The sequence below is a fragment of the Lutra lutra genome, chromosome 5 (assembly GCF_902655055.1).
Source record: "Lutra lutra chromosome 5, mLutLut1.2, whole genome shotgun sequence".
In the NCBI taxonomy this organism is placed as follows: domain Eukaryota; kingdom Metazoa; phylum Chordata; class Mammalia; order Carnivora; family Mustelidae; genus Lutra; species Lutra lutra.
In genome coordinates, this window is record NC_062282.1 from 9,076,159 (window position 1) to 9,088,403 (window position 12,245).

Sequence of the window (12,245 nt, forward strand, 5' to 3'; positions counted from 1 at the left end):
CTTCGTAAAATAAATAGTATTTAGATATTCGCCCAACAGCCTCAATCGAGTGGACTGGAACAACCCCCTGCTTTAAAGGTTCAGACTTCTCCATCCCATCACCTGCCACGGTAAGCGAGCACGCCAGTCACTTTCACCTCGAGCCTACGATATCACCTTGAACGTGAACATTTATAGATGTCTCCCAACTATTAACTCTGATGACTTCAAATACAGAGCTTTGATATCTTTACAACTTTGTTACACTCTCTGATTAAACTTTAAAACAGACTTTTAATGTGAAGCCCCATCCTGTCCTTCTGAGCCTCTACTGTTTTCCTCCCGTGTTAATTAGTGGATGACAGAATTAGCTCCAAGAAGAGCTCCTACCACACGGAAGGAGATAAACAGCCATATTGCTTGTCCACATTTATAGACCTGTTAATAGGTTTGAGCTGCTGACGAATTCAATTAAAATGGTCAATAGTAAAAGGAAACCTATGAAACATGGCCAGAATCACTAGACTTCAACTCAGTCAAGATTTTGTGCCCATTTTCACTACCGCTGCCATAAAATGGCATGTGACAACGTCTCTACATGTGATGAGCCTGAGTCCCCCCATCTTTAAGGTGTAGAAGCTAATACGGCCCCATTGTGGAGAATAAGAGGATGCATGTGAAACAGATTAAGTCTTCATGCTCAATAAATGGTAGCTATTCATTGTATAAGAAAGCTTTGCTTTAACAGTCAGCCATACAGAGCTATGTATGAACTGAGCTTACAAGATGCTCACAGATGAGTTGGTAAGTTAACTGATTTTTCATTTTATATTGACATTTCTATTTTCCATGGTGCTCAGCTATGGGAATACAGATTTTTAAAATATTTGATTCAATGTTTTCCACTCAAATTACCGAAGTCTTAGATATTTATGGGGAAAAAAAAAAAAGCCAAACATGAGTAATAAGTGAGTTCAAGATTTAAAAAAAACAAAGTAGAAGTTTATTGTTTTACTACTTATATGTCTTAGAAGTTCTAGAACACTGGTAAAAGCCCAAATCATAGCTTTCAGAGGTTAATTTGAATATAAAATATTTATTTCTGAGTGTGGTCTGTTGGACCTAGAAGTATAGCCGGATACAAGGAGAAATGAAGGGTTATGACCCACTTGTGTGCTTCCAAAGAATTCAAAATCATGTATGTTCTGCCACAACCAGTGTATCATGGTCAAAGAGTCCATATAGATGGGAAGAAAAATATTTCCTTTCAAGAATGGGAGCTTTTGGGGCGCCTGGGTGGCTCAGTGGGTTAAGCCTCTGCCTTCGGCTCAGGTCATGGTCTCGGGGTCCTGGGATCAAGCCCTGCATCCGTCTGTCTGCTCAGCAGGGAGCCTGCTTCCCTCTCTCTCTTTGCCTGCCTCTCTGCCTACTTGTGATCTCTCTCTCTGTCAAATAAATAAATAATAAAAATCTTTAAAAAAAAAAGAATGGGAGCTTTTGAGAAAAAAGAATATAAACCTACAGAATGAAATCATACAGCTTCCATTTCATCTTTTAATAAAATAAAATTAGATTGAAAAAAATCTGACGGTATTTCCTGTGCTAATAACACCCAATATTTCAAACATCATATAGTGTTCTGTCATGAAGCAATAAAGACTATTTTGTGTTTATGATAAATGCATGTTTACTTGTACATACAATTTTTTTCTAATAAATTAAAAACCAGTTTTGGGTATTCCCTCACATACCCTTTCACATTTCTTTCAGTGAGGTAGAACGGACCAGTGCTTTTATAGAACAGTGATCCGGGATCTGGGAAACAGTAGAGATCTAGGGGTCGCCTCTGTGTATGTGACCTGCCCTCAGTGACTTAGGGATCATCGCTCTCCAGCCCCTCACACCTCCATTCTCCATGCAAACAGATGCATCGCCTGAGCCAGGGTCCACACTGGAGCACAACAAGGGATCAGGCCATTCTGCTCCGTGGAATGTATTATTTACCACTGCCTTTTAGTCACACACCCTATAGCTTGGCATCACAAGGTAAAAGAACACCGCGGACGGACAAGAGTGTTGCTTGAAGAAGGTGCTCAGGTTTTAGTACCTTGCTGAGGCAATCATTTAACAATTGAAATGCACTGAGACCTTTCAGTTTATGCTTCACTTGTGCCCATGTCACCTAAACTAAGCATCTCCCGATGACTGAGTGAGCTATGCCATTTCTAGCTCATCTCGCCGCCTACCTGTCTGCAGACATTTCTTGGGGGCCATGGAGAGGGCCAGGTCCTTTGTGGAGGGGGCAGCAGGCCCCACGCTGTCGTGGAGTTTGCGCATGTGTTTCTTTAAGTCAAAGTTTCTGCAAAACCCTTTGCCGCAAGTGGCGCACGTGAAAGGCTTCTTGTCGTTGTGGGTGTGCATGTGGAAGGTCAGGTTGTAGACCTGGTGAAAGGCCTTGTTGCACATCCTGATAAAGGATCAAAACAGCCCTGCCCTCAAGTAGCTTTTAGTTTAGTTGGAAAGATTCTTGGATGCCTAGTCACAATAAACTGGTGACAGAGATGGGTGGGTCTGGTTGTTCTAGAAGCCTGGAACGGGGGGGGGGGGGGGGGGGAGGGAGAGGCTGGGGCAGGGTTCCTGGGAGAGGGATTATGCATTAATGCAGAAAGTATGAAATGCAGCTCATTAGCTGGAAGGGATACTTTCAGGGTTGTGGGTTCTTCATCCCAGGAGCAAAAATGCAGAGATTAAGTTTAAAATAGCTGAAAAAAACAACACAGCCCTCTGATCAATATATTAATTCTGGTGGGTCGATCCAATACAGCCTGCATGCCCAAATTAGCATGCAAACAACATTTACATCTTTCTTGAAAAAAAAAAAAAAATTCGGGTTCGTAGCTACTTCTTTTCACCAAGATCCGATCTCAACGGCACCTGATAAATCTGTGTTCTGAAACCACAGGAGTAAGGGCACAATGCCAGGCACATCTCAAAATCCCACTCGGCAAAGGGTAACTACTTCTAAACCCCTATCAGTTATCTTCAGAAGAGTTCTGCATACTTGATTAGCCATTAATACCATGGTCCTTGGTGCGATGAGCCCCCCCAAAATTATGTCATGCTTATTATTTTATTTTATTTTTCCAGGAGTAAAAACTTTGTTCCCGGTGCCCTCACAGACTCATAATGCATGTCATAGTTATGCCACACAGAGACACAGAAATAGTAACCAGACACACATTCACGGAGATCGGTAGGTACAAGGTGGTACAGCGCGAGCGATTCACAGAAACTCCTCGAGAAAAGATCTACAATTCAGTGTTACTCGATCAGCTTATTTTATTATTCATTTCCTTCACTCACAGCCCTGAAGGTATCTCTCCTAAGTTCCAAGTTCCGGGGAAAGTACCTAAGAAAGGCAGGAGGGAACCACAGCCGGCTCGCAGCAGCCCCTGCTCCCCCACCTGCTCCCTAGGAGCCCACGGACACCCCCATCCCCACACGTACCTGGCTGAAGGTCTGGGCCGCACCTCGGGCTTGCGTGCTGCGGGCGGGGAGCTGCGAAGGGGCTGTCTCACTCAGGGCCAGGGTCTGGTTGCTATGGTAGCTGGCCGGGTACTGGAAGGACCCTTCAGGTTTGGAATTGAGCTGAAGTGCACTCTGGGAGAGCAGGCTGGGCCCTGCATTGAAAGTCATTTAGAGCAGTAAGTGACAGCCTCAGTGAAGCAGAAATGACATGTATTATTTATTGAGAGTAGCCTAGAATTATCACACGCACACGATTCCAGCCATCTATGCTTTGAATTCTGAGAACTAAAATGACCATATAATTTGACTCCGGCTCTTAAATGAGATTTTTTTTGGCGGTTTAAAAGTTCTCAAAAAGAGTAGATTTTTTTTTTTTTCCAAATGATCTCATCCTGACCTACATAGAGACATTTCTTTTGAGACAAATTGGTTAATCCCAGTAGTTATTTCTGGATTACACAATATCAGAAACATTTGAAATAATTCCAAAGTCTATCTTTTGGTTCACATTAATTGTATTAATATAATTATATCTCCTACTTAATTATCAGGATGCTAAAACACTCGAAACCTTCCCACCAGTGGCAGATTGTATTGTATAGTGATGTAATACCTCAGTGCCTGAAGGGTAGACAGTGTTTAAAATATTAATAGGTCTTCAAACAATGGAGAATTCACCCTGATTTCACATGGTATCTGACGGCTGGTTATCTCTGCCATCACAGCAGTGCACAGTAGGAGAACAATGAGAAGATACAGTGTTAAAGCTGGTGCTGTTAATGTGAGTGATGGAGAAATGAGATCCAGTGCCTGGCCGTACTATTTAATTATATTTTTTATAAGAGGCTGTGCTGTATCTTCTTCCATTCTGTTTAGATGGGATCCTCACAAAAGTTTGCCCATCGTCTTTTTAAGCAAATTTCTTTAATCTCATTTCCTAATCACTGTGGGAGTTCAGAGAAGTAGGAAGCATGTATGCACTTGCTATATCCCATTGTGTGTCTGGAGAGGGGTCTGGGGCGAGAAGAGGGAGTTGGGTGGGAAGGACTTGGCAACCCAAGTTTCTCATGCTCTCTTAACCATAGTGAGGCTGCTTATTTTTTGAAAGAGCATAATTATATACACATAGACTATTGTATAATCATTAACCCATCCTTAATCTTCCCTGTTGGCTGTTTTAGACCACAGTATCATTTCTAATCAATGTGGGCAAATTTCAAGTTCCTTACTTCTTTCTTCTCAAGACTATAACATGGCTTTCTTTCCAATGAGACCACAGACTCAACATGCAATAGCCCTTTTCTTTTTTGTATTAAAATAAGGCATCTTCCTTAAAAAACATCAGTTCCTGTAGCGATGGCCATTTAAGAACTTCCCCCACCTTCCCTCTAATTCCCTGGTGAGGCTTCTGAACAATGCAAACATACATTCTCACCATCAGATACTGAATAATAAGCCAATTAACCAATACAGGTAAGACTGGGTATTTTGAAATCTGGAAAAAAGTCAAGCAAGGATATAAAAATGTTCCCATCCAGTCCCAGTTTCATCATGAAGAGCATAACAAAAGTACAATTGCAATCCTTTTTCTGGTAATTTAGAAAATAGAGTCCGAAGCAAACAGTATATAACAGATGGTGAAGTTTGCAATAGCCTGCAAAACATCGTTGAATCCATACTGATAGTATTATAGGCCTTATCACCAGAAATACGACGTCACTATGGGGAGTGCAGTCAAAGTTCCATTGTGGTTGCCACAATGGTGGTGCTGCTGGGGAAACTTCGAGGTGCAGAGACAAGAGTCAAGAGACCCAGGCGAGGGCCAGGCTGAGAGACAGGAGAGCCTGTGGGAGGAAGAGGAACCGGGGTGATGTGGGCAGGGCCAGAGGGTGACACTGCAAGGAGGAGGAAGAAGAGGGAGGAAGAAGAGGTACTGGGGAACCAGTAACAAACTGTGGCCAAAGGCCTTCCCCTTGGTCACTAACCTCCTGAAGATCACAGCCCAATGGAGGAGAGTGGGCTCTCCTGAAAGAGCAAAGGCCCTTTAAAGTCACGGGTCACCACTCTTCCTGACAATGGGCAGCTTCGCACTGAGACTTCCTTTGGCTGCTTCTTTTTCCTCCGAGGTAATGGCTTTCCCTGGCCATGCCCCCTCCCCTGTGATAGCACATCTCCAGGGCGGTGAAAGTTCAAACAGATACAACAGTGCACAGAACTTTGGAAATGTCAGTAAAATGAAATCAAATAAAGCAAAATCTTTGGCTTCTTCTAAATAGTTGGACATGATATTTTAAAAAAATATTTATTTTGATAAATGAATATTAATATTTAATAATCAACATATTATATAATTATATATTATGGATAATGTATTATGTATAATTAATATAAATAATAAATATTTATTAATAATATTTATTTATTTATTTATTTGAAAGAGAGCAAAAGAAAGAGCGAGAGCGTGCGTGCGCAGAAGCAGTGAGGAGGGGCAGAGAGGGAGAAGCAGGCTCCCCGATGAGCAGGGAGCCTGACGTAGGACTCTGTCCCAGGACCCCGGGATCATGACCTGAGCCGAAGGCAGATGCTTCACCGACTGAGCCACCCAGGCGCCCCAGTAGTGGGACATAATCTGTAAAGCAAGAGAACCGTGGGTCTTGGTTATTTGTCTTCTAAGAAGACTCTATGTCTTTGCTCTGATGAACTTTCTAGCCTCTGTAGTTAGCAAGTCCAACAATTTTTTGTAAATTCCAAATAGATTCATAAAATTATCACGAAACCTGCAAATGCTTTCCATGCAGGACCTTAAGGTGGCAATTTAAAGTCCCTTTCCAAGGGCATTTCAATTAAAAAGGTGATTTATGTGCTCCTGAAACATACACCATGAAATAATCGGGTCGGCTCATCTTTTACAGACTCAGTCGTGTACCTGATCCGTACTCAACGAAAACAAGCCGAGATTCTCTATCTCATTACTTCGTTCACACATCTCAAGCATGAGACCTAGATGCAGTGTGACACAGGTAATTGCAACAATGAGCAATGTATCATAATACTACAGCACTGACATGTCACCTGGTAAGGGCGAAACCGTCAGGACAACAGCCGCTACAGTGTGTGTCTTTTCGAATGATTTCCATTGCTCACTAGGTTTCAGATGAATAGCATTTATTCATTCCAATTTTAGAGAGCAAAGCTATGTGAGAATATGAAAACGGTTAAACTTATAGGATAATCCTTAATTACTTTATAATGGAAGTCAAATTTACATATAACTAACTCTTGATGACCTTTATTAACATTACTGTGCATTGAGGTAGAAAATACAAATTTTCCAGAGGTTTTGAAAGCACTTACAGTCTTGGGCTTTAACTTATGGTGTGTTTCCCCCCCCTCCCCTCTGGAACTTTTGACTTTCCATCAAGTCTTGGCTAGAGGCTTGGGCCAGAGGTAATATTAGAACACAGTCGTGAGGAGACGAAGCCTATCTCCTGGGGGATGAGGGTGGTGGAAGAGGGTTTTTTAAGTTGCGGAGAGAAGAGCCTGGGCTTTCAAATTCCATGTACGGAAACTGAATGTTGCCTTTAGTGTAATTAATTGTTCCAAGAAGAAACCTGCACTATGAGCAGCAGTGGATCACCACGTTCTACCACGACATGGAAAGCAAGTCACCCTCTGGTGTGAGACTGTGATCTCCTTGCTCATTCTGGCCCCTCCCCATTATGGGACAGTCCTCAAAGCTGAGCCCAGGGGTCTGCTTGATAGGACTCAGTCCAAGGGCACCAGGAAGAAGAGACGAAACAATTGTCCAATAAACAGATAAAATTCAAGACAGTATGTGTCCTTGATCTGATCAAGACACAATAGTTCCAGCTGGACAGAGAGGAGAACGTCTAAGGGAATGACAGAGTTGAGGGGCATAAAACAAGCCAGGGACCCTAGAAAGACACCTGTAGCCATGTCTCTTTTGTGTAATATCAGTATCTCAATAATATCTCAGTGTCTCCAATGTCATCAATTAACTAGAAACCACATAGCAACTTGTAAAAAAAAAATTCTCTTTGAGTCATTTTCGTGATTTCTCAGAAAAGCAAAGAGAAGCGTGGAGAGGCTGAGTGGTTGGTCAGCCAGTGTCATAGACTTGGAAAAAATGAAAATGAGGCTCGAATCCTCATCCTCTATCCCCAAGTGCGGGAGTAGCTGCTGTTTGCCATCCAAGCAGCATTAAGTCCTAGACACGGGCCAATACTTTAAGGTTGAAAAATTCTCCCCTCAAGAGAAGCGAATTTGTTTGCAGGAGAAATCTTCATGCCCCAGGCTGGGGTACTTCTCCAATGAACCTCTCCTTAGAGACTCTGGTTGTTGGCTGGGGAAGCTTGCTGTCCACCATCAGTGGGACAGAGGTCAGCCTCGGCAGGTAGAAAGCTTGAAAGGCTAATTTTCTACATAAAAATTCAGACTCACTTATAGATCATATTAGCGTATATATACACTATAATATATCGTTTCTTCCTAACTGAGCTAGAAATTTGAGAGTTTTCATGATGATACACTCTTCCTCTGTTTGCACAGGTTTAAAAAGACTACTTCTGGAATTGCTAATCCATGCTTGCTTTAACTAAATATCGGTCCCAGAAAACAGTGAACCTTCATTCAACTATGGATGAGGTTTTGCAATAACGTTTTTGCATCTTGCAGTAAGGTGGAAAAGGCCAGAAGCCTACAGTATGGCATTGCTAAGTCATTCTGTAGGCCACAAATTCCAGGACTAGGACTCAGTAGACCTCTGTGTTTATGAAAGGGATATGATGAGTAGGGAGAAGGGTCCATGATACCAGCTGACCTTCCCTGAGTACTTGCTAAGTTCTAGGAACTGTCCGGAGCAGCTGATATCTGTTAGCTCACCGCATCTTCACAAAGGCCCAGGGAAGAAGGTGCCACCATCCCCCTTTACCTCAACGGGACTGAGGGTCGCACCAACTGAGACCACATAGTGGGCTGCGAGCAAGCCAGGTGTCTGGCATCAGAGCATGTGTTCTTAACCACACTCTGTCATTCTGCCTCCGCAAATTTTAATCTTGGCAAATTTGAGCACCTAATGCGATAATGGATGTGAAAGCGCTTGGAAAACTATAAACTGCTTTACAAATGTCAGTTTTTATATTAGTATCTAATTATCTAATTACATAGCCACATGGTCTGATCATAATAAAACCTTGATTGGGATTTGTTTGTCCTGAAAACCTTATTGCAGTACGGTCCCATATATCACTTAACATTCTCCTGCAATACCTCATGAGCTTTCATTTTATAAATGAGACACTCGAGGCACAGATCATTAAAATGGCCTGCTTAAAATTAAAAACAAACCCAAACAAAACCTGGTTGTCCGAGCCAAGAGACAAGAAAGCAAATGTTCTCTCTGTCCCCTCAGCCAGAGATCCCTTTCTCTGTCAACCTCAAAGCTCATCCTTAAAGAGCCGTTTAAATGCCACCTCCTCCATGCAGCCTCCCCTGATGCCTGAGAGCTCCAAGAAAATCCACCTTACCCCCACCATGCTGCTATAACCCTCTGAACAGACCAGACTCAGAGGAATCTGAGTGACTTAACAGAGATTTGTACAGTATTACACAGCAACAGGTTCTCCAGAAAGAGGGTAATAGGATGCAAGCAGAATTCTGAACATTTGCAATGAAGGCAGCAGGGCTCTACGCAGATAAGGGAGAGACTAGCACCAGGGATTTCCTGCAGCACGAGGAGAAAGGAAACTCTTGGTAACTGAGCAAATCTTAACTGGTGGCTACTCTAGGAAGGGGGAGAGAGGTGCACAGTTAAGAGACATCTTAAAAGAAAAGCTCAAGGGGACTTAGTGACTAAGTGGGCAGGAGTGAAGGAGAGCCCAGGTGACGCCGCTGTTTGGCTAATTGCGAGCACTGCCACGGGAGCTTGGGAGGCTCCTCAGAAAACCCCACAGACAGGACCCCCTTGTCATCATCAGGCACATGCCTTCTCTTTCTACAAGTTAACGTTAAGATGATTTACTGGGACTCGCTAACTCTGGCCAACTTTAGTTGAGCACCTGTCCCAGAACCCAGCAAATATTCACAAACGAGAGCGGGAAAGCAGAAACTCCCAACGATGTGACATTCCCCAGAAGGAAAATTGGTGTGGGTTGTGGCCTTGTTTTGGAGCAAGATGGGCTTACTTTTTACATTACAGAGTTGGAGGAGATGGTGGGGGATTTACATAGGTAGAAAGGGCTTGATTTCCATACTGGCTCAAACATCACCCGACAAACTGAATCTTCCTAGGTCTTACGTAATTTCCAAGATCCAAGTTTGATTATGTGAAAGTGACGATTTAGGACAGAGATGTAGCTACCAAAGTCACCAATAGTGGGCGCTGAAGCCACAAGAATCAGACCGGGAGTCTAAGGGCTGGTTAAGTTATCGATTTAATTCCCAAGGATCATTTTTACCACGAAAGAGAAAAGCGCTACTAAGAGGAATGCGCTAAGATAAACTATTAGGATCAGGCAATGCCTCAAACAGGGACTCCATGAAGGTTTTGTAGAGGCTGTTAGTTCAGGATTATCAAAGGAATAATAAACACGCAAACTGGGGGACACTTCCAGGACCGGACCCCCGACTGGTAGCTTTGTTTAGACGTGCATTTGGCAGGAAATTTAGAAACATTTACTCTTAGGTTAAATCGATTCTGTCAAAATGTTACAGAAACTTATCTTTTTGTAGACCGTGAGAAATACTGCCAACGAGATTCACATTCATCTATGACTGACAGAGTCTGCGTTCATTTCCATGCTCTCGCTAAGCAGTATCTGTGGAAGGTTAAGAATGATTTGAAGGTTGGGATGCCTGGGGGGCTCAGTCCGTTGAGTGGCTGCCTTCGGCTCAGGTCATGATCCCAGGGTTCTGGGATGGAGCCCCCCAGTTAGGGTCCTTGCTCAGCAGGGAGTCTGCCTCTCCCTCTCCCTCTGCCTGCTGCTTCCCTACTTGTGCTCTCTCTCTCTCTTTTCACTCTGAACAAATAAATAAATAAAATCTTTTTTTTTTTTTAATTTAAATAATGATTTGAAAGTTGGGGTGCCTGGGTGGCTCAGTAGGTTAAGCATCTGACTCTTGATTTTGGCTCAGGTCATGATCTCAAGGTCATGAGATCCAACCCTGTGTGGGGCTCCACACTGGGCATGAAGCCCACTTGGGATTCTCTCCCTCCCCCCTGCCCCACCCACCATTATGCACACGCTCTATGTCTGAAAAAAAAAAAAAATGATTTGAAGGTTAAGTATTATTGTGCTTTAAATGAGAGTAAATTTTTATGGGGCACCTGGGTGGCTCAGTGGGTTAAAGCCTCTGCCTTCAGCTCAGGTAATGATCTCAAGGTCTTGGGATCGAGCCCCGCTTTGGGCTCTCTGCTCAGCAGGGATCCTGCTTCCCACCCTCTGCCCCCACCTGCCTCTCTGCCTACTTGTGATCTCTCTGTCAAATAAATAAATAAAATTTAAAAAAAATAAATGAGAGTAAATTTTTAGAGCAACATCAAATAAACAGAAAAAGAAAATCTTTTTTTATAGAAAATATTGCATTAGAATAAAGGAAGTAGTTGGTGGAAATTATATATACATACACAAATGGGCTTTAGAGATCACAAAATCAATAAGAAAAGTTGTCAATGAGAAAAGTTGTCAGATTACCAAATTGATTTTAATAAGCTCAAAGCACTTTAGTCATATCTAATTGCACAAGTAAAAATATTGACTTTTGTTTAATTTTTAAAAATATTTATTTATTTACTTGAGAAACAGTGAGCAAGCAAGTGGGGGGACGGGCAGAGGGAGAGAATCTTCAAGCAGACTCCCCACTGAGCAGGGAGACCAATACAGGGCTTGATCTCACAACCCACGAGATCGGGACCGGAGTCAAAACAAAGGGTCGGTTGCGTAAATGACTGATCCACCCAGGCACCCCTTGACTTTTATTTAAATGGAACTACTAATCACTTCCATTTATAGAGGCCATTTCTTCCTTATGGCTTCCGGATAAATTTGTCAGCTTAAACTTACTTGGAATAAGAGGTGCTTGGTGGTGTTAAACTGGTTATTTTCTTCTAATCTTCATTAGTAACTTTAACAGCTCCTAAGTAGGAGTTTCACCAAAGAATTTCACTGAAAATAGTGGTTAAGTCCATCCACCATCCCTAAAATCAACGGAGGGAAAAAGCTCGAGAGGCTTGTTATGCAAGGCAGCTCCGAGTGACGTGTCAGCTCCACGCGCAGGTGTGTTTCTAGCCTTCATTTCTAAGTCTGTCTGCAGAATATCAATTTTGTCTGGTCACCTGCTTTCCATGTGTAATGCTTTATGTGAAAATTAAAACTCTAGTGGTCCCAGGATTAGAGAAGTACTCATTTAGCGTTTAAGCTGATTTATATTCAGTCACGGCTATTGGCTTAATTAGTAGGCTTTTTCAAGTTTGACTATTGTATATGGATAAATAGAAGGTCGTTACTGCATTCACACTATGCAATAACTCACTTAGTTTCTTTACAGCTGTATACAATAGAGGGAAATGAACAAAATGACATTTATCACAAAATGAACTTCAAATGTATAACTTTAGTTTAAAATGTATAGCTCAAGAACTTTATTATGCATGGGATTTTTTACATCATGTTATAATCACAGAAGAGCATTTTTTATAGCTCATTACAATTTCCAACTAT

At 42.4% G+C, this 12,245-nt stretch overlaps 1 protein-coding gene across 4 annotated transcripts in view; it reads right to left on the reverse strand.

Annotated features, from left to right (window-relative positions):
- CTNND2 (catenin delta 2) overlaps positions 1-12,245 on the reverse strand; it is a 915,285-nt gene that overhangs the window by 402,006 nt on the left and 501,034 nt on the right. For all 4 annotated transcript variants that reach the window (XM_047730983.1, XM_047730982.1, XM_047730984.1 and 1 more), the window contains one exon: positions 3,487-3,659. In XM_047730983.1, the coding sequence (XP_047586939.1) occupies positions 3,487-3,659 (173 nt within the window). The remainder of the gene's footprint in view (positions 1-3,486; positions 3,660-12,245) is intronic.